Source organism: Bubalus bubalis, chromosome 3 (assembly GCF_019923935.1).
Source record: "Bubalus bubalis isolate 160015118507 breed Murrah chromosome 3, NDDB_SH_1, whole genome shotgun sequence".
Lineage (NCBI taxonomy): Eukaryota > Metazoa > Chordata > Mammalia > Artiodactyla > Bovidae > Bubalus > Bubalus bubalis.
In genome coordinates this window covers 148,587,218-148,610,586 of record NC_059159.1, presented here as the reverse complement: position 1 = coordinate 148,610,586, position 23,369 = coordinate 148,587,218, and the positions used below count along the sequence as shown (strand labels likewise).

At 38.9% G+C, this 23,369-nt stretch overlaps 1 protein-coding gene across 4 annotated transcripts in view; it reads left to right on the top strand.

The window, feature by feature from the left end:
* SYK (spleen associated tyrosine kinase) overlaps positions 1–23,369 on the top strand; it is a 108,144-nt gene that overhangs the window by 74,311 nt on the left and 10,464 nt on the right. For 3 of the 4 annotated variants that reach the window (XM_006067987.3, XM_006067988.3, XM_006067989.3), the window contains exons 7-11: positions 1,422–1,490; positions 10,507–10,594; positions 12,168–12,345; positions 15,803–16,012; positions 16,872–17,061. In XM_006067987.3, coding sequence (XP_006068049.1) covers positions 1,422–1,490; positions 10,507–10,594; positions 12,168–12,345; positions 15,803–16,012; positions 16,872–17,061 — 735 coding nt within the window. The remainder of the gene's footprint in view (positions 1–1,421; positions 1,491–10,506; positions 10,595–12,167; positions 12,346–15,802; positions 16,013–16,871; positions 17,062–23,369) is intronic. The other variant, XM_006067990.3, reaches the window with a different exon arrangement.

Here is a 23,369-nt window from a genome sequence, read left to right as displayed (position 1 = left end):
TTCTAAAAGGATATGAAATATCCAAGTAACCCAATGTTAAATCAGAAATATACCTCCTGGTAGATTTTGGAAATGGTAACATATTGTTCAGGCTCAGCCCTGACCCATCCATGAGGAGTCACGTGTATGATCCTTGTGACCACATGCATGATGGGTAGTAAGCTGGGTATATAAATTGTCTCAGTGAGGTTGACTGCCAAACTCTTTTGGTTAAATCAACCAAGACATTGTTATCAGAAAACTCACCCTTTCCAGGGGAGCTGCTTTGGCCATAGCTTGGTGGAGGAAGGCTTGGAATGGGGGTGCTTGCTGCTATCACGTGAGAGAAGAAGCCTCTAGAAAAGGATGGAGTTGAAGGCTTGGCAAGAAGCCACTTCTACATGTGGGTTTGGCCAACACATGCCTGATGCTCCTGAAAAGAGAGAATTCCAGCTCTCTCTTCCCTCCAGACTATTAGGAGCTGACACAGATTTATACTCCAAGCAGGAATGATGTCCTGCTACTTTGAAGGGGACCTTACTGTGGACCTTTGATGCCCTTTAATGCCATTTGTGAGGTCTAAAAATTCCCCCAACATGAGCTATGTGCTCTATACCTCACTTTCTGCCTGTTAACCCTTAAAATCGGCAGAAGATGAAATGAATCCTCCACCCATGGTAGGGGCTATTGACTTGTTCAGAAGCTGCACTGATGCTGAACCAAGCAGCCTGTCTGAGGCAGCTCTTGTCCCCAAATCAAGGGAACTGAAATGCCAGTGAACTTTGGGATCAACTTCTAAAGTAAAGCACCATTATGGAGTCATCCTTTTGTTTTACCCTTTACACGACTCATGGGCCTGGCAAGTCAACTTTAAGATTTTATCCACCATGGGACAGGTCCATTTTGCTCTAAGAGGAAGGTGGGCTTAGAGGTGAGAACTTTAAAAGAATATCATGGCTTCTCTTTAGTTTTGCATCACATAATGGCTTCAAGGAGTTGGACATTTTGGAAAAACTTTTTACCCACTATATAAAAATATGCATGTTCCCTAAGGGTCCAAATCAGTGAATTTCCACAAATATCATAGAACCAACACCCAGAAGTAACAAAATTGGGCTCTCAGAATTAGTTTTTTTAGGATGATTTGTCTTCAGTTTGACAATAATTATATATGAAAAGTGGGCTATTTAATATGAAAACTTGAATCTTATAGCTTTTCATGGAAAATATTGCCAAAATATTTTTCCAGATCCTTCTACTCAAATAGTAGGCTTTTCTTGAAGCCTTTCTAATGATCACATATTGCCTCTAGTGCATTTCATCAACAGAATCTGGAGGGGGTTACTGTAATTATGGAACAGCTAAAGTAACATGTCATGTAAGGCAGCCTGTATTTGTTTTCTGAAACATTTACTATTCCTCTTTGCCATTATGGTTTCTAGACTTGGTCAGCGGGTGGAATAATCTCAAGAATCAAATCATACTCCTTCCCAAAGCGTGACCACAGAAAGGTGCTAAAGAGTCCCCTGCTTGCTGTCCCTGACTGAGTGGTAGGACAGACCCGCACTCAGCACCCACGCTCTGCCCTGTGGCTGCCCCTCCGTGTGCACTGCTGCCGACCCTCCTACTGCTCTGGTCTCATGTCCCTGCCATGTGTAGCCCTCATGGGCAGCCCGTGCTCAGTACTCATTGTGCTTTCCATGTGGGTCCAAGTCCCTTTGCTGCAAAGTCCATCACCGTGAGCACGCTCTCTCTGCTACAATGCGCACTTGGAAGTCTTCTCCGCCAGTGTAATAGGTGGGAGGGAATTCTCATATGGGAAAGTCTTTTCAAAGGAAACCAGAATCACATGCTGCAGTGTTATGGTAATTGACTAGATAAATTACACATTGGTGGAAGGAATAGCCAAAGTAGAGTGGATCCTGCCCAGTGACTACACAAGGTCATTGATTTTATAAATATCAAGTGCCATAGGAACTTCAATGTAGCTGTAGAGTTCCAACACAGAACCTGAAGTATATCATATATAAAGACAAGGTGGAATTTGAGGATTAGAACATCATTTTTACTTATGAGACAGTAAAGCTGACATCATATGGGCTCTCCTGGTGGCTCAGTGGCAAAGAACCCACCTGAGGAACCCAATAGAGGATACACGGGTTTGATCTCTGGCTCGGGAAAATCCCCTGGAGAAGGAAATGGCAACCTACTCCAGTATTCTTGCCTGAGAAACCCCATGGACAGTGGAGCCTGGTGGGCTCCAGTCCACAGGGTTGCAAAAGACATGACTTAGTGACTAAACAACAGCAACAAAAGCTGACGTATAATGCATATTCATATTTTGCTGTATGATTGAATTATGAGGTAAATAAAAAGTTTTTTTAACGACTCAGTTTTAATGAATCACCTCCCTCAAGAAATATTTATAACATGTATATGGATTTCTAATTTTTTTAGTTTTATCATTGTGGTATAAAATTATTTTATTAATAATTCTTTCCACTTTCATATCCAGTTAGTACTTTTCCAGACATATGTGCTTAGTTGCTCAGTCATGTTCCACTCTTTGTGGCCCCATGGACTGTGGCCCACCAGGCTCCTATGTCCATGGGGATTCTCCAGGCTAAAATACTGGAGTGGGTTGCCATGCCTTCCCCCAGGGGATCTTCCCAACCCAGGGATCAAACCCAGGTCTCCCACATTGCAAGTGGATTCTTTACCATCTGAACCACCAGGGAAGCCCAAGAATAATGGAGTGGATAGCCTATCCCTTCTTCAGGGGAACTTCCCAACCCAGCAATTGTATTGCAGACAGATTTTTTATCAGCTGAGCTACCCAGGAAGCCCCTTTTCTACACATGTTAGCATATAATCAAGCTTCAGTTCATGAAGCAGATTGCCTGAAGTATTTAGCAGAAACAACGTAAATGAAAAGCATAAAAGCCCTGAGATTTTCTTTCCAAGTGGGCTGTTATATTCTAGATATTTTCAATCTTGTTGACTACAAAAAAGAGAAGTGAGTTTAATGTAGTGTTTGAGGGGGGAAGTTAGGTGATAAACCTGAATGGAGTAGCTATCTGTTTTGAGGCCACATTCCCAGTCAGGATGGATCAGCTCATGGGAAACGTCAATTATGTTGGGCTATTGCTCTTAGAGGACTGACCCTGAGAGCATGTCCATGCCATGTTAGGAGCTGGAAGGCTGGGAGGTTGTCAAAGGAATGCATGCTCTATGCCAGTACCCCTTTTGCCCCATGACTTGGTGTTTGTTTCAAGCCACCAGGGCCAATAGGTGATTGAGGCTTTGGCCTTGAAGAGGTCAACATTCCCCATGGTCCAAGGTGAAACTATCCAAGGCTGCCACCTTCTGGCCCTCCTGGCCCTCTACCCCTGTCGGCACTCACCCCTTCTCCTTGGGGAGGGTGCACCTAGTTGTCAAGATGGCATCTCATAGGACCATATTCTGGGGAAAATAGGCCAGATGGTGCCCCATCAACTGAGGTGATTCAAAATATGCTCTGGTTCAGGGTGCTTTTCAGCCATGAGTCATCTCTTTGAGTCCTTAATCAAATACTGCATTGACAAAACTTCATATTATAATACAACTTGGGGAAGGACACTGAGTTGCCCATTCATGGAGCCCCATCGGCAGGCTTAGAACCTTTCACACACCTGGCTTCCTTGGCCCCTTCATGCATGGAGTCTGTGTGGCAGCCATGGAGGAGTTCCTGTGGACTTGGACCACACTCTTGACTCCCACCACTTGGTTATTCATCATTCTCTTTCTGACGGCCCAAGGCCCGTGTGCTGATGCACAGTCCTCCACCCATGTGCAATCCCAGACATAAGCAATTTCACTGCAGAGAAGACACAGCTTTCCACATTTACCTTAATTCTGTAGTGTCCAAGGGCATCATTCAGGGTTCAACCAGGAGAATGTGATCAGTCAGAGGTTTATGCATGAAACACCCACAGTGCACTCACACACATACACATAGGTAATTTTTAACACACATAAGTACATATTTATATACACATCTGTATACATGTACACACACACATATTTATATATATTGACTTATCACTAGGACTTGCCTTCCACAACTGTTGGGGCAAGTTCAGTGTCCATAGGGCAAGTCATCAGGAAGGGAGGATAAGCAAGGTGGAACTGTCATTAACAGCCAAGGGTCAGTCACTCCCCTGCCCCACCCCTCTTAGAAAAGTCTCAACCTCTTCTAAGAACTCTTGATTTATTAAGTCAAGCCCACCCAGGATAATCTCCCTAAATAAAATCAACTAATTAAGACTTTTAATTACCTCTCCAAAATCCCTCCACAGCAGTACCATGATCATAGCCTGAGTCAATAACACAGCACTATCATTCAGGCCAATCAGGGTGACACGTCAAGACGCTATCACCCCAGGAAACAGTAACCCAGCACTGTGAAGAAATAAGCCCCTCTCGCACCCCTGTCCTCATCCCGAGCAGCCCGAAGCCCACTCACCCACAGTGATACAGAAATATACAGAAAATAAGATCTAGTAGGTCTTCAGGTTAAAGAAGAATGTCTAAAGAAACTGAAGAAAATATCAGTAAGACTACCAAAAAATAAAATACATGTGTGGATAAGAACCAAAACATCTTCCAAAGAAACATAATAAACTTGGAATAAATATTAGTAGTGATCATATATGTATATATACACATATACATATATAAGGTCAATATCTTTACTATATAAAGAAATTATACAAAGCAATAAAAGTTTTAACTATCTAATAGGTTAGTGGGCATAGGATAGTTTATAGGAAAGAAAATATAAACAGTTCTTAAGCATAGGAAGAGCTGTTCCATTTCATAGTAAGAGAAATGCGAGTTAAAACTATGGTGCTCTCTTATGTCCATCTGTAAAACTAGCCCAAATAAATAAGCTTGGTGACACCACACAACAAGTGTGTGGTGAGTAAGCTGTACTTTATTGGAGAAGTGTGGAATGGTACATGTCTAACATTGTATCATTGACAAAGTCTGGAAATAATTTAAAAATCAATGGGAAATAAATGAAATCAGTTATGATAAAATTCATACCACGATGGGTAGCTGAGATATAGAGTCATTTTTCAAAATGCAATGTTAATTGAAGATGACAAAGTCGGGCACATATATATGTGCTGATACAGTGTAGAATGTTCTAGAAGAATATAGCAAATACTGATGGCACTAGCTGCCTTGGGAGTAGGAAATGGCGTGTCAAGGAGACCCATTTTTTCATTGGAACCCTGTTGTGCCTTTCAAAATTTGCCCCTCTTAAATTACTTAATCGCTTTTAAAAGACAATTAAATATTAGAAGCTAATTAATCTGGTTAATACTGTGGAAATACTTTTCTGGCTAAAAGACGGCTATTGTCTATTTAAATTTATAACAGCTTTGAAGTATGCATTGAACTTTCATAAAAGCCAAAAATATCAGTAGTTCATTAATAAAAAGAAGCATTGTATGATTTAAGCAATGAATTAAAAATATTTTAATTGCTCACTGGAAATATTTTAGGAGAACTAATACTTAGGTCTTAAAAAATAGAAGAGGAATTTTCCATTATTTAACCAGTCATGAAAAAGACTTGTGGGAATTATGTCAAATATCCCATCTGTTAAGGTATAAATGACTTTCTTGAATTTGTTTATTTGTTCAATATGAATAGTTGTTTTTTAAATAATTCAGGCACAAAATGGACATGATAGAACCTGAATTAACTCTAGCATGCAGATAGTTATTGACAAATGTGTTATGATTTGCAGAAAATTATTAATCAGATAATTTGAAATGTTATGACAAAAACTTAAGGGCAGGAGTATTTTTCTTTAGAGATTAGTAACATTTTAACACTTGAAAATATGAATGAATTTAACTGAAAATAATACAAGCATAATCTACCCTCTCCTTGCTTCCCGCCATCACTTACTCTAAGGACTGGTGATCCTTACATGAATAAAATCCCTCCTATTGTTAGCATTGGAATATTCTTCTTTGCTGCTTTAAGTATGTAAACCAACCCTTCTATTGAGGATGACTGTCAGTTTGAACAACAGCAGCCTTAAAGACTGTGCTTCTGTTTCAGAGTTCAAAGGCACGTTCTCTAAGATGAAACATTTGTCTTAGTTGTGGAAAAATGTTCTAGAATTTCACATTCAAATCCATTTTTCAGTTTTATTCCAGCACCTACATTGCTGATTGGAATACTTTTAGACATTTTAACATGATTCACGAAGAATCAGCTAGGAGAAAGAAAGAAGGAGTTCTTAAATCATACCCATGTACTTGGTAATGTGGAAGCAGTGGGCCACACCCTTAAGAAAATGTTTCCACATCATTATAAAGGACCAGCTTTTAGAGCTTTGCTTCTAAGGTGAAGGAAGATTAATTAGGACAGCCAACTGCTTATTTTTATGGATCTGAAGCAAACCAAAGATTATTTCATGCCCTGACCAAGGAGAGTCTGCCTTTACCTCTGGAACCTTGGACTGGGACCAAAGTCATTCCACTGAAGACCGGAACTGTGTCTGGTTTGGGCAGCTACAATTTCTGAAGCCTACTGGCTATTTTTGTCATCACAGTGGTGACAAGCATTGAATATATTGTCATCCTTATTACTGCTGTTACCTGACTTGAAAATGTGTTTTAAGTCTAAAAATTAAGGTCTAGAAATGAAAACCAGAATACCTGGCAAACAATGTTCCCGAATCAGGAAACTCTGAATTAGCTCCATAAAAGCAATGTATTTTTCTCTTTTGTTCACTTCTGAATCTGTACTACTTAAAAATAGGCACTCAAAGGATATGTGTCAAATATATTTTCTACTTGCAGCTAAGTAGCCAACAAGAGATCAGGGATCATAATGTATAACCTGTGCTTAGTCACTCAGTTGTGCCTGACACTTTTCAAGCCCATGGACTGTAGGGGGCCAGGCTCCTCTGTCCATGGGGATTCTCCAGGCAAGAATACTGGAGTAGGTTGCCATGCCCTTCTCCAGGGGATCTTCCCAACCTAAACAAATCCTATTTTTATTATTGTGGAGTGATCTGTTTTTACTTGAATTTACAAAACTTAAAACTCACAAATTGCGCTTTGGAAGGTGGAAAGCTAAGGTAGCTAGTGCCATCTAGTGGTGTCCTGTGGTTTGACTTCGGTTTCAAATGTCAGCAAAAGTAGCGGGAAAGCAACAGTCAACATTTCATTTATACCTTGTTCTCTATGCAGAAAAGGGGATGTTATTGATTAGGGCAGAATAAATGATAAAATACAGAGCAGAAATAATAACTACAGATGATATAATGGATCAGCAATATATTTTTCATTAAATTAAAAGGCATTTCAATTCTAAGTATTAACAATACTTTGCTAATTTATCATTTAGCCTTAGAGTTCATTGTTTACAAAGCCCTCAGATCTTTTCCATCAAGCATTTGATTCCATAGCGTTTTGTTGTTTTTCTACTGAATGGTAGAATCACCAAGTGCTTTGGGAAAGATGAAACTTGCATTTGTAGCTTCATCTTCAATAGTCAATACGGCCTTTTTAACAGACACAGTAGAAAAACCTCCCATTTCTTCCAAAGAGCATTCTCTTTGGAGTGTATTTCGATTCTCTGTCCCAGTCAGGGCAGCGAGGGCCGAGGGGTCCAGGCAGGGAGCTGACGTGGTTATTGAGGGAAACTCTGGGTTTAGGCTGCAAAGGCTGGTAACCACATGGGGGTCAAAGTGGGCAGTGTTGAAATGAAGCCCTTGAACCACCTTGGCTTAAAAGATGGGGCTCAACCTTCTCGAGAGGAGACCCACAACCCATTTTCTTATCCATAGACAAGACAGACAAGGGATGGACACCACACAGCCAATGAAAGTATGCATCACTCTGTCCAGGGCTGTAGGCAAACTGTGGCCATCACTACTGATTCCTATTCCTCATGCCTAGTGTCTTTTTCAGTACTTTTTACATCCCCACCTCTGTTTTTAAATTCTCCCTGGCAGGATTCATATCACAGATCATTGCATTCTGGCTTCAAATGTAACAGCCTTTATGAAGTCTTTCTTCTCCGGAGAACATCCCATCAGGGTGCAGGGGCTGCAGTCCTGGGATACATCCCTAAGTGGGCAAAGAGTGGGAGGCCTTCCAGTGCAGAGAAGGGGTGTCAGTGCCTTCTCCTTGTCCATGATGTCTGGTCCTGGGGTCATGGTTTTGCTTTTGAGTTCAGAACCTTCCTACCTCGAGGGAAAAAAATAGAGAAGTTGAAATGATAGTCAATGCAAACCTAAAAGAGAATTTATTTTTTAATTTGAAAACTATTTCAATCTTGTAGTTTGATTACCGGAGGGGACTAAGCAGAGCAGGAATATGGCAAGCTTTGGGAATTACCTAGTTTCTCCTAGGACAGTTCCATTGAGACAGGGTAATTATAAATAAAAAGTGAACTAACTGTATATCCAGGAGTCTTACAATCATATGTTAATTTTTTAAAGTGGTATATTGTTATTTGGAATTATCCACACTTATTAATAGAACTTGAGAGAGAATTCATTTTTAAATCACATTAAAAGTGTTTACATTTCACACCTCCCAGTTTGAAGTTTAACTCCATTCACTCATTCATTCATGTTATGTTTGTTGAACACATTTTTATTTAGCAGTGGTTGAGTGAACAATTTAGCAACAAAGCTCTGGTGCAGTCAATAAATGATTATATCCCCTGTAACTTATATTCTATTTTCATTCTTGATACATTACAGCTGCTTCTATTAAACAGTTTGATAAGAATGCTGAGATAGTCATCAGAAAATGGATACAGTGGCATTCCATTGACAAATAAGAGCGGATGTCCTTTAGCTTGTCAGAAGGGCCTTTGCCATGGTGAGCCAGGGCTCTATAGAGCTCGGTAAGCAGCAAGAAGACAGTTTCAGGCACAAGTGACCATGTCGTAGAAATGATGCACTGTGACTTCATTACTGTACTTTTGGATCCCGAGCTGGGGATGTCAGGAAGGCAGGTGAACATTCTGTGTGTGCCAGTAGATAAGCGACTGTGTAAAATTCAGCTTACTGTCTGTTTCTCTAAATTTCTCCAAAATATGGCAGTATCTCATTTCTTCATGGCCAGTGTTTGGGCACTGCTAAAAAAAAAAAAAATGGGTATATAAAATTTCTTTCTACTCAACTCATGCCAAAAAGATAATTTGAACCATGGTTTTTCTGTGAACCAAATTTAGTAGCAATATTCTTGTTTGGGGGCTTCCCAGTTAGCTCAGCTGGTAAAGAATCCGGTTACAGTTCAGGATGACCCTGGTTCGATTCCTGAGTCAGGAAGATCCCTGGAGAAGGGATAGGCTACCCACTCCAGTATTCTTGGGCTCCCCTGGTGGCTCAGACAGTAAATAATCCACCTGCAATGTGGGAGACTTAGGTTCAGTCTCTGGGTTGGGAAGATGCCCTGGAAGAGGGCATGGCAACCCATTCCAGTATTCTTCCTGGAGAATCCCCATGAACCGAGGAACCTGGCGGGCTACAGTCCATGGGATAACAAAGAGTCAGACATGAGTGAGTGACTAAGCACACACCTTTGTTTTTAGTTGAGGATAAAGGTGGATCTCCACTGAGATGGAGACTTTTGGAAGGGAAAAGATATAGGAATATAACAGCGGATTTCCCTCCATTATTTCCTGCTGCAAATTGATGCAAATCAAATAAATAATAAGGAAAGTTGCCATTAATAATGGCCAGCAAGGCTTTTTTTATCTGCGTCAGTTACTTGCTCTGAGTACAAGGAAGAAATACCTGCCTTCAGGTTAGCAAAATCAGGCTTCCTCTCAAAGGGTTGGTAGATGATGATGATGATAGTGACAATTAACAGGTGGGGCACTAGACCCTGGGACGCTAGCAGCCGCTTCATCTTGGTACCTCTAGCTTACTGACCAGACCAACACTACCCTCTGGCATCTACCCAAATGTTGCTAGATCTCCACAGATTGTAAAGATACATGTGGATACTGGGAATTCATGGATGCTTTAGAGTTGGGAAGTGGTTTGAAGCAGCTGGTGGATACTTAATATTTCTTTTTCAATAACTTCTCTGTAATATTAGAAAGAATTAATGGAAGAGAATGAATCCAAGGGGATAATGAAAATCCTCAGCATCTTTTAGCAAGTGGAAGTAGGATTTGAAAGGGCAAGTAAGTAGGCGGGAATTCCACCGAAACAGTTCTGGTTAATTCTCTCACACACCCCCTGGGATCCCTGCAGGCCCCTTCTATTATAGAAGCATGAGCTTTATTTAGCCTTCACAGCATCCCATCAGTTGCCCGGAGAATGAGATAAGCCGTGCTGTTGTTGTTGTTTTGCTGTCTCTTTTCCTGGTTCCTTCCTTTGTCTTCCCTGCTTAAGTTAAGATGTGATTATTTGAAAATAAAAATTAGTATGCAGGCCAACTCAACAGTGTTATTCATGAAGAAAAATGAGCTGTTATCATTTGTGTGCCTCAGACTCGCACATCCTCAGGGAACCAGGTGGATAGTTCTACAACATTCAACCCTTACGAGCCAGACCGAGGACCATGGGCCAACGAGAGAGGTAAGAGCTGCCCCTTTAGTCCTGGGCATTCACAGCACAAGGATGCCTCCCACAGTTCCTTGCAAACGGCAGGGCAGGCTCACCCTGCTGTCAGGAGCTGTTACAGGCACTGCTTAGCAGTGAGTGGTCCTGTCATCTGGGGGCAGGTGGAAGATGCCATGTGTCTGCGAGTAGTGGTATCTGTTGGATGCAATGGTCTGTACAGCCTCCCTCACAATAAATCAGCCATGTTGAAAATATCCTTCAAACCTCCTGCTTCAGAATATTTCACCTTTTCCAGTAATAACTGATGCTACTTAAAGTTTCCATTTCTAAGATCTGTTCTTGGAAAGATGTCTGTGTCTAGGAGTAAATTCAGATGGAGGTCCAGCAACAGGTAGCTGGTAAAAACTGAAGAAATGTCTAAGTTTTGGGATTCTAGACATGTTCAGGGAACTGCAGCGATTCTGTGAGGGCAGGAGAGGAAGCACCCCTTCAAACTCACGAGGCCTCTACTAGACTGATCAGAAATGGGGCCTCTGGACCAGCTTCTTAGGTTTTCTAGGTGGCCCCAGGTTTTTGTTTAGTTGGTAAACTTGATCTATTTAATGCTACAAAAAATCAACCCCAAAGTTAGTAGCTTAAATCAGCAACAGTTATTTAATTATTTCATGCAGATCAGGAATCTGGGCAAGGCTGAACTGGGCCGTGGCGGCATGGGGCCTCTTACAGGCAGATCGGGGGTGGAGCTGGGCCAGCAGGAGTGGAGACTGTGGTGGGACTAGAACCAAGGCACTGGAGACCAGCCAGCATCTTTCATCTCCAGGATATGGAGCCTCAGAGACTCTTCATCTGGTCTCTCCACCTGGACTGGCGGGGGCATTCTCACAGCATAGAAGGAGCCAGGGCAGTTAAATGCACGAAGTCTGAAGCTTCAAGAGTCCCAGCAACCCAGACAGAAGGTGCATGGCCTTTAGGACCTGGTCTGAGTACATCACAAACATCACTACTGATGTACTCTATCGGTGGACATGATTACAGAAGCCACAGAGGGGAGGTGACGTAGACCCCGCCTCTCAGTGAAGGAGGGCCAGGATTTTCAGACAGAGTTTAAAGGCACCACAGTCCATTAGGAGGGCCACATCCCAGGAGGTGCTAATGGTAAAGAATCCACCTGCCAGTGCAGGCGAGGCAAGAGATACAGGCTCAGCCCCTGGGTTGGGAGGATCCTCTGAAGTAGGGTGTGGCCACCCACTCCAGTATGCTTGCCTGGAAAATTCCAGAGAAGCCTGGCAGACTACAATCCATGGGACCCCAAAGATTTGGACACGTCTGAGCACATCCGTCTCTGCTGCTGGCAGGAAAACTCTTTCTTAAAGAATTTTAGCGCAAGAACAACAGTCAAGTACAACAAAGGTGAGGGCCTTTTTCCTACCCTGCCATAGCTGGGACAGGCTGTGCTCACAGGCACTATAAATGCCCAAGATAACCAAGGTCATGAAAGGCAAGGCATGACCCCAGGAGGCAAGAGCAGGGGACAATGACAATTTCACATGGGATCAAGTTCACAGGCTGTTTCTTAACTCCTTTTCAGAAGCTCAGAGAGAAGCCTTGCCCATGGACACTGAGGTCTACGAAAGCCCCTATGCAGACCCCGAGGAGATCCGGCCCAAGGAGGTCTACCTGGACCGGAAGCTGCTGACCCTGGAGGACAAGGAACTGGGCTCTGGGAACTTTGGGACTGTGAAGAAGGGCTATTACCAGATGAAAAAGTAAGTCAAAAGTTTGCACCATTTCCCTGCACTTATTCTCATGTGAGCTTACATTCTAGAAACTACCATATATACATGTATCATGTTCTTTTAATCCCAGACACAAAATGTAATGTGGCATGGCTAAATCCTTTGTGATTGACTGTATAATTTTTGTTCATTTCTGGTACAATTACAATGAAAGCATCCACTATATATATTAACTGTGTATGTAATAGTTTAGATGTATTGTGTGTCCTTTATTGCGAATTAAGAAATAGAGTCAATGAAAACATAAGAAAATAAAAACATCATATTTTATCACTCAAACACTGCAACTGTTAACAAACCTGAGTGTCTATAATTTTCAGATCTCTATATGCACATGCATACACATATGTATTATTTAAGATGCAATCATTCATTGATAACAGTATTTTCACTTCTTTTCTTTGATTTTTAAAAATTGTGTCTCATTTCTCTTAGCCAGAAAATTCTTGATGACAAGTATCATTAGTATAATTATTTATTTGCTCTAGTCTATAATTTCAAAGAACAGTGTGTATTATGTGTGTGCATATGCGTGTTAAGTTGCTCCAGTCGGGTCTGACTCTTGGCAACCCTATGGACTGTAGCCCGTCAGACTTCCCTGTTCATTGGATTCTTCAGGCAAGAATACTGGAGTGGGTTGCCATTTCTTTCTCCTGAGGCTCTTCCCAACCCAAGGATTGAACCCATGCCTGTTATGTCTCCTGCATTGGTAGGCGGGTTCTTTACCACTAACACCACCTTGGAAACCCTAGTATGTATTATATAACAATTAAAATTGCTAGATTACTAAAAATCTCTTTGTACTTTATTTGGTGCTTAGAAGGCATCTGTCATGGAATTTTCAGTAAAATTATTGGTTTCTAAAGTCCTTTGAAACAAATCCTCTGAAAATCTATGTCCAAGCTAGGAAGCTACTGATATGAATATAATTGGGTTTGGTTGTTTGATGCTATTTTAAATTTAAGGAATTTCTATATAGTTTTTTTCTTGAGCAGATAATTTAAATGGCTCAAGGGTCAAAAATACAAGCAAGAGTATACACAGAAACATGCTTTTAATCATACCCCTTTTACCATATGTGTTTATACATGTATATATATGTTGTTGTTCAGTCACTAAGTTATGTCCGACTTTGTGTGTGTGTGTGTGTGTATATATATATATATATATGACATATGACAGATATATAAAGTCATATATATATAGATATATGACTGCTATGCTTACTTTTAAATAAATTAATATATGTCCATTATTTTATAAAATGAATACAAATTATCCTGTATTAAGGTATAAATTTTTTCAACTTATTTGTGATACTCAATTCCTTGCTTAATTAAATGTACAAATTGACATGGACATGACCATAGATACATAATTTCAACTAGAGATGTGGGGAGAGGAAAGACATATAGGTTAACTGGGGGCAAAATGATGTCTTTACAGTAATTGAGTCTTCATATCAATAAGCATGACTCATCTTTCCATCTACTTGGGTCTTTAATTTCTCTGAGCAAAATTATTTAGTTTTTTGTGTAGAGGTCTTGCACAGCTTAGTTGCTGGATTCATTCATAGGTATTTAGTATCTTTGGTTTTATATGTGGTATAATTTTAAAATTTTTACTTGCTATTCCTTGGCCTTGCTTGAATGCAAGAATATGATTTTGTCTGTTTCTCTGATGTCCAACAACTTTTCTTAAAGTCTTCTATTATTTTTCACTCATTATTTCCAGTAGTTTATTTGTGTATTGTTTGACCCAGAAATATATCATCTATAAATAACGTTTGATTTCATCCTGTCCAATTCTCATACTTTTACACTTCTTCCTTGCCTTATTGTATTAACTAGAAACTGTGGTTCAATGTTAAATAAAAGTGCCAGTGGTCACATTCCTTATTCCTGATTTCAGGGGGAAAACTTTCAATATTTCACCAGTAGGTTCATAGCTACTCTTTATCAGATTATGGAAGTTTCCTTTTATTTCTACTTTTCTGAGAGATTTGCTTTTAATTGTAAATGTGTGTTACATTTTTTGTTTACTTTTTCTCCTCTGCTGATAGTCTTTTTCTCCTTTGTTGTGTTTATGGATGAATTACACTGATTTTCAGATGTTTAACCCACCTTGCATTCCTGGAATAAACCTATCTTATTCATGAATTATATATTCATTATATCTTTCTCATAAAGCACTAAATTAAATTTTCTAATATTTCCCTTTGCATTTTTGCATCTACATTCATGGGAGATATCAGTAAATTAATTTCCTGTAATTTTTTTGTCGGTTTTGGCATCAGGCTAATGATAACCTCATAAAATGAGTTGGGAAGTTCCCTTCCTCTTTTTGTTTCTGGAAAAGTTTGTGAATGTTCTTTCTTCCTTAAACATTGGAAGAATCAAGAGGTTTATGCTTGTTAATTTTGACCCCTACCTCACACCATACGTGAAACTAATTCCAGATGGATGGTAGACTGAAATGTGAAAGGTTAAACAATAAGCTATCTAGAGATGGCACAAGATTATATTTCCTTGATCTCAGGAGGAGGCTGCAGAGGCTTCCTGGGTACTGGATAAGTTCTATACTTCCATCTGTGTAGGAACTACATCTTGTGTGTAATGTGTAAATACTCTTGAGTTCTACACTGCAACTATATGTTCTTTTCTGAATGTATGTCAGACTTACTCTGTTATTATATTTTTTAACCTATTTTATTTGATACTTCTGTTTTTATTTTCTACTTTTGAAGTTCAACAAAAGAGTTATACTTCCTGCATTTGTGGAAACTGTATCATGAAAAGATGCAGTTTTTCAAACTGTACATAGTTAAGTGCTATTTATTTATTTAAGCCCCACTATGTCAGGATATTTTCAAGACTTCAAACATGACTTAGGTGATGCTTTTATTCAAAAATGGAAAAGAATTAGTTTTTTTCAAACATCTTGAAGCATGCTTAAAATGAACAAAACTCAGTTTTTAGAAGTGTTTTGTAAATTATAAGCTTCAACAGTGCATGCTTTTTAATTCTGCATCTGGAAATTCATTGTAACACATATTAAAGGCATGTTGCAATTACATACATTATACATAATAATGTGATAAATCTCAAGATGTTACTGGAATCCATGCATGTCATAGTTTTTAAAGTTTATTTAAAAGTTATTTAAATATTCTACAGTGTGTCAGCTTTCTGGTTGGTTGGGATATTCTTCGGCACTCTCCCATTATTTTCAGCTAATTAGGTATTTCTCCCTGTCTACAAAATGAGAGAACATGATTGAAGAATTAGCCATGTACAACAGACACATTTCCACTCTGTGGCAGGTATTTCCATATCATCATTTCCAGCACAGGAATTATGCTTCATGGAAGATAATTATATGTGAGCCACTTTGAAAAATTTCTTATGTGTTCTGATTTCTTTTGCAGAGTTGTGAAAACAGTGGCTGTGAAAATCCTGAAAAATGAGGCCAATGATCCTGCTCTTAAGGATGAGTTATTAGCAGAAGCGAATGTCATGCAGCAGCTTGACAACCCTTACATTGTGCGCATGATAGGGATATGTGAAGCTGAGTCCTGGATGCTGGTCATGGAGATGGCAGAACTTGGTCCACTCAACAAATATTTACAACAGAACAGGTATCCTTAGGTGCCCCAGCAGCTCATATGTGAGGGGCAGGGCCTGTCTACCCAATGCACATCATAGCCTGATTTCTTCCAGAACCCTTGTCTCCTCCGGTGCCTTTCCAGAGTTGGCCCACACTCAGGGACCTTGAGTGGGGAGGTTTGAGAGCTGTAGTCTTTGGATTAAGTGTTCTTTAGCTCTTGATGTATAAAGAAAAACTCTAATTCAACAATTTGGTCTCCTTTGCTCATGTCATACTGGCCTGGTGATAGAGTCAGCCCTAGACTATCTTGGCAAGCATTCTCCCCTTACCAGGCAGAAAGAATGTGCTCTTTTAAAAGAAACAATTAAATAAACATTTTATATGGGAAATCAGTGATATTTTACATATCTGGCTAACTACTGCATTCCCATAAGTAGTTATTTTTGAAAATACCTATTGCTGTTAATTCATTGCAACCACCAATGGAGTAATCATGCTATGCTCATCTCCAGCCATGGTTGAGATAGAGAGTCATGAGGAATAAGTCGTAACAATAGCCACTGATTACTTTATTCCATTTGCACCTATGTTTGTACTTCAATGGGACTCAAGGTTGCTGTTCTTACCTTTTCAATATTGGAAAGAGGGTTCTAACTGAACCCTGGTTCTCCATGAGCCAGGTCTGACCACCCTGTAATACTGCTTTTCATGTAATTCAAAGCACATATTGAAAATTCTAGCAGCTGAATACCAGTCACCACCACTTGTGACTCTTGCTTTAGAAGAATAGGAAATAAGTTGGTTCATATTCTCTCTGTATGAGAAGCATGGTTGGTTGTTCTGAAATGCACTCCTTTCACTATCATTAATGACATATGTGTGACTTTCAGGCATGTCAAGGATAAAAACATCATAGAGCTGGTTCATCAGGTGTCTATGGGAATGAAATATTTGGAAGAGTGCAATTTTGTGCACAGAGATCTGGCTGCAAGGAATGTCTTGCTGGTTACTCAACATTATGCCAAGATCAGTGATTTTGGACTTTCCAAAGCACTTCGTGCTGATGAAAACTACTACAAGGTATGAACAACTTACCCACCATTGAGAGCAGCTGGTAGTAAAAATCTGAAATGCAAATATATGGTTCTTTATTTTATTTTGGTAAGATTTCAGGAAGCAATTTCCCCATAGAAAAATAACTGTGTAAGAAATGTTCTTCTTAAGCTTTGATTTTATTGTTAAAAAGATGGAAATACTCTAATATGTCACAACTTGAGATTTACTCAGAATAGTATCTTCCAAACTATGTACCTTAGAACAATGGGGAATCAAGGTATTAATGATGATTCAGCTGGAAAAAACAAGAATAGAATTCATTTGTTAAATTACTTTGGAAAATATGTATTGGACAGGTTGACTCTAGTAGGATTTTTCAAAGCTCCTCTATGAACCCTCAAATGAACTAATAGCAAGTAAAAGAAGGGAAAAAAGTAAAAAGCCCCATCATCATATGAACTCAGTCACAGAGTGTATATAGAGTCTACCCTGGCCCATTGGAAAATGTAACAGAGACCAGATAGTAGAAAAGGGTGTCAAGAACACATTCTCAACTCTTCATGTCCCTGGGAATATCCAGCAGTCTCAGAAATAGATGACATACCCTGACGATCTAACTAGTAAATGGAGTTTCCCTGAGTGCCACACCACAAAGTGGCTGGAGAAGACACCTAAGTGGCCACATATACCCACCCATGCTTTCTCTGAGAGACAGCAGTGGGTACGGCAGCTGGTGATGGATAGCAGATCTTAGTCAGTGAAGGGTCAGCACAAAGGCTGAGCAGCAGAAGCAGAGCTCCTATCACAGCACCTCACTTCATTCTTCATAGACAAGCTGGCCCCAGAGAAGCCACTTCAGAAATGAGCCAGAATCTATAAAGCATCAAATGATCCCTTTGATGGGACTGCTAGGAGATGGAGCAAAGCAAACAATAACCTTCAATTAATAACCACACATACACACCAAAAAAAACAGATTTTAAAGTTGGAGACACTTTGGAACATGCACTTCATGAAGATAAGTAGGAAGAAGAAAATACAGACTATCTAAAGCAAGGGCTTAAAGAGGAGACAGAGAAGTTTAGATAACAAATAGTCCCAAAATTTGTTGCATTAAAACAACACCAAGCACTTATTTACTCACAGTTCTGCAGTGTGGGCAGGGCTTGGTGGAAATGGTGCATCTCTGCTCCATACATTGTCATGGGGGTGGTTCCAAGAGGTCAGGAGGATTTATTTCCACTCTGCTGATTTGACATGAGCCATGATCTGGGACTTTCACTGGTCTGTATCCATTTAACAATAATTTATCTACATGTGGGCTCTCCATGTACCCCTGGGCTTCCTCACACCATGGCGACTGGGTCCTGAGACCAAGTTACTCAAGAGGCAGGAAGTAGAGATTGTCATACTCCTAACTTCAGGGCCTAGGAACTGGCTTAGAGTCTTGTCCACATATTCTATTGGTCAGAGCAACCCCAGATCACCCATATTCAAGGCAGAAGGGAGGAATGTCCAAGAACATGAAGGTCAATTTTTTCAACTGCCACAAATATTAAACAGCATATTTTGAAAAGGGAACAAGCAGATCTCTGAAAATCTATAAAGATGGGGAAGAAAATATAGAAGACAGTGTAGAAATAAGAGGCAAAGTATCAGGAACAAGACAGTGGGGTAGGACATCCAGATTCTGTCCTCCAAAAACGATCGATGGTCAGATAGCTATCCATGAATGAAACAGCTTTGAGAGAACTCTTGTTGTTCAGTCACTCAGTCATGTCTGACTCTTTGCAACCCCATGGACTACAGCACGCCAGGCTTTCCTGTCCTTCACCATCTCACAGAGCTCCAGAGAGAACTCTGGAGTCCACTTAAAAAGCTTTAGCAACACAGCAGAATGAAAAACATGAGAATAACTGCACTAAAAGGAAAGAACAATAACTTCATTTTGCCTGCATCATCCCATCCTTCAGGTCAGTACTACTCAGTGCCAGGCGAGAACCCAGCTAGAAAGAGTTCTCTTCACCAGGAAAGGGAGAACCTCAAGAATTCCAGACCCCTGTCTCTGCTTCAAGAGCCCCCGACCCCTTCCTCCTCTCCTCAGGGACCCCACACTTCTTATCAATCTGCCTAGGAATTGATTCTCTCAGAACTTCCCCAGTGGTCCAGTGGTTAAATCCACCTTCCCATACCAGGAACATGGGTCAATCCCTGGCCAGAGAACCTAAGATCCCACATACTTCAAGGTAGCTAAGCCTATGCACCACAACTTGATAGCCCATGCACTGCAATTGGAGAAAACTTGCACACCACAACAAAGGCTCAACACAACCAAAAAACTGTCTTAAAGAAAGGAATGAGGAAAGTGTATAGGACTTATGGGACACCATAAAACGAAATGAGTTATGTATTATTGAAGTCCAAGAAGAGAGAATGAAAGGGGCAGAAAGCTTGTTTTTAGAAATAATGACTGAGACTTCCCAAATCTGAGATTTGGGCATCCAAGTTCATGAAGCTCATAGGTCCCAAATAAATTCAGTTGAAATAGATCTTCTCCAAGACACACAATAATAAAACTGTCAAAAAATCAGAGAAAGAATTGTAAAAGCAGCAAGAGAAAAAAAAATCTTGTCACTTACAAGGGAGCTCCCCCTAAGGCTACCAACAGAATTCTCAGCACACATCTATAAGCCATAAGAGAGTGGAATGATACAGTCAATGTACTGAAAGAAAAAAAAAAATGCCAACCAAGAATACTATATATCCCAAAGAACACTTTATGTCCTAGAGAAATGAAGAGATAAAGACTTTCCCAGCCAAAAAAAAAGCTGAGGGAGTATATTACCACTAGACCTATATTATAAGAAATTCTGAATTCTTCAAGCTAAAATAAAAGGACGCTAATTAGTAACATGAAAAATATGAAAATATAAAGCGTACTGATAAAGGTAAGTATATAATCAAATTTAGCATTCATCATTACTATAATATAGTAATGCTTAACTTAATGCTGGCATAAGGGCTAAAGGACAAAAATATTAAAAAATAGCTATGGCTACAATAATTTATTAATGGATATATGATATAAAAAGACTTTAATTGTGATATAGAAAACATAGCATGTATGGGGAAGCGTGAAAGGGTAAGAGTATTTGCATACAATCAAAGTTAAGTTGTTATCCCCTTAAAATAGATTTATATTTGTGAGATATTTTATGTAAGCCTTAGGGTAACCACAAGGAAAAAACTTGCAGTAGATGCATAAAAGATAGAGCAAAAGAAACTAAGTATACCACTATGGAAAATCATCAAATCACAAAGGAAGACAACAAGAGAGGAAGAAATGAACAAAGGAAGTCTAAAATATACAGAAAACAATAGTATGGTATTAGTAAATCTTTACCCATGAATAATTACTGTAATTGTAAATGGATTAAATTTGTCAATCAAAAACCATAGAGTGACTGAAAGGACAAAAAAAAAAAAGACCCAGCTAATATGCTGCCTACAAGAGGCTCATTTCAACGTAAAGGACACACAAACTCTCCAAGTGAAGAGATGGAAAAATATATCCCTTACAAATGGAAACCAAAAAGTAGCAAATATATCTAGGTTTAAATCATACAAAATAGACTTCAATCTAAAAATCTTAGCCAGAGACAAAGGAGGTCAGTCATCATATAATGGTAAAGGGGTCAATTCATAAAGAAGATATAATAATAGTAAATATACATGTCCCAACATTGGAGAACCTAAATATATTAAGCAAATACTAACATATATGAAGGGAGAAATAGATAACAATATAATAATTGTGGGGGCTTTCAATACCCCACTTTTAACAATAGATAGGTCATACAAACAGAAAATCACTAAGGAAACATTGGACTTGACCTATACTTTAGACCAAATGGACCTAACAGAATTCATAAGGGAATTCTATCAAACATATCAAGAAAAATTAATGCCCAAAATGGAAGAGGAGAAAATACTCTCAAATTCATTTTACAAGGCCAATGTTATCCTGATACCAAAGCCAGATACAAGGAAAGAAAACTATAGACCAATATCCCTGATGAACTTAGATGCAAAAATTCTCAACAAAATACTAGCAAACTAAATTTAGCAACACGTTACAAAGATCACACATCATGGTCAAGTGGGATTTATTTTTGAATGCAAGGATAGTTCAATATATGCAAATCAGTAAATGTGATACCTCATATTAATACAAAGAAAGATAAAAATCATATGGTCATCTCATTAGATGCATAAAAGGCATTTGACAGAATTCACATCATTTCATGATAAACAGTCTCATAAAGTTTGGTGTGAAAGGAACATGCCTCAACACAATAAAGGGCATGTATGCAAGCCCACAACTGATGTCAAACTCAGTGGAAAACGGTTGAAAGCTTTTTATCTAAGATCAGGAATAAGATGAGTGCTTATTAAACAGTACTAGAAGTCCTAGCAAGAGCAATTAGGGGGGAAAAAGGCTTATGTATCAAAGTTACCTCAAGTTAAAAAAAAGAAATAAAAGGCATCCATACCTGAAAGGTAGAATAAAGTTGTCTTTATTTACAGATGACATAATCTTATACAGTTGACCCTTGAACAACACAGATTTGGATTGTGCAGATCCACTTACACATGGATTTCTTTCACTATGTACTATAGCACTACATATTTCACTATTGGTTGAATCCATAGATGCAGAACCATGAAGATGGAGAGCCAACTATAAGGTTATACATGGATTTTTGAGTATATGAAGTGTTGGCACCCTGAACCTCCACATTGTTTAACCCCCACATTGTATATAGAAAACCCAAAGACTGCATCAAAAAGCTGTGAAAACAAATAAACAAATTCAGTAAAATAGCAAAACACAAAATCAACATACAAAAATCAATTGCATGTCTATACACTAACAGTCAACTGTCTGAAAAAGACATGAAGGAAAAACTTTCATTTATAATTGCATCATAACAATAGATATTTAGGAATAAATTTAGCCAAGAACATTAAAAGATCTACTGACTGAAAATAAGACATTGATGAAAAATTGAAGAATACACAAATAAATGGAAAGATATCCTGTGTTCATGATAAAAAGAGTTAATATTGTTAAAATTACCATACTACACAAAGCCATCTACAGATTCAATACAAATCCCTACAAGAATTCCTTTTTTCACAAAAATAGAAGAAATAATCCTAAAATTCATATGGAACCCCCAAAGACCCTGAATAGACAAAGCAATCCTCTGAAATAATGAAGCTGGATGCATTATGCTTCCTGACTTCAAACTATACTACCAAACTATAGTAAACAAAACAGTGTGGTACTGACATAAAAACAAACATGAAATCCGATGGAACAGAAGCAAGAGCCCATAAGCCTACGCATACATAGTCAAGTAATATTTGATATGGAGAGTCAAGGATATCCAATGGGGAAAAATACTCTTCAAAAATTGGATATTCACATTCAAAAGAATGAAATTGGACCCCTGGACTATAACACTCACAAAAATTAACTCAAAGTGGATTAATGAATTTAAATGTAAGACTTTAAACTATAAAATTCCTAGAAGAAAACATATGGAAAAAGCTCCTCAGCATTGGTCTTGGCAATGATTTTTTGGATATGACACCCAAAGTACAAGCAACAAAAGCAGAAATCAACAAGCAGGACTATATCAAACTAAAAAGTTTTCTGTATAGCAAAAGAAACAATCAACAGAATTAAAGGTCAACCTAGAGAATGGGAGAAAATATTTGAAAACCATCTATCTGATAATTGGTAATTATCAGAAATATATAAGAAACTCATACAACTCAATACAGCTAAGTAGCAAAAAAACCCATATAATCCAGTTTTTAAATGGCAAAGGACCAGAATGGAAAGATTCTATTTTTCCTATATTTCTATAACAAAACAAGACATACAAATAGCCAATAAGTACGTGTAAGGGTATTCCACATCCCTAAGCAACAGGGAAATGCAAATCAGAACCACCGTATGTCGCCTCATACCTGTTAAAATGGCTGTCACCAAAAAGATAAGAGATAGAAAATGTTATTGAGGATGTGGAGAAAGAGGAACCCTTGGTGGGAATATAAATTTGTACAGTCACTATGGAAAGCAATGCACAGTTTCCTCAAAAAATAAGAATAGAACTACTGTTATCATTCAGCAGTCCCACTTCCAAGTATACATTCAAAGACAATGAAATCACTATCTGGTAAAGATATCTTAACTCTCATGTTCATTGCGGCATTATTCACAATGGCCAAGACATGGGAACAATCTAATATCCATCAAT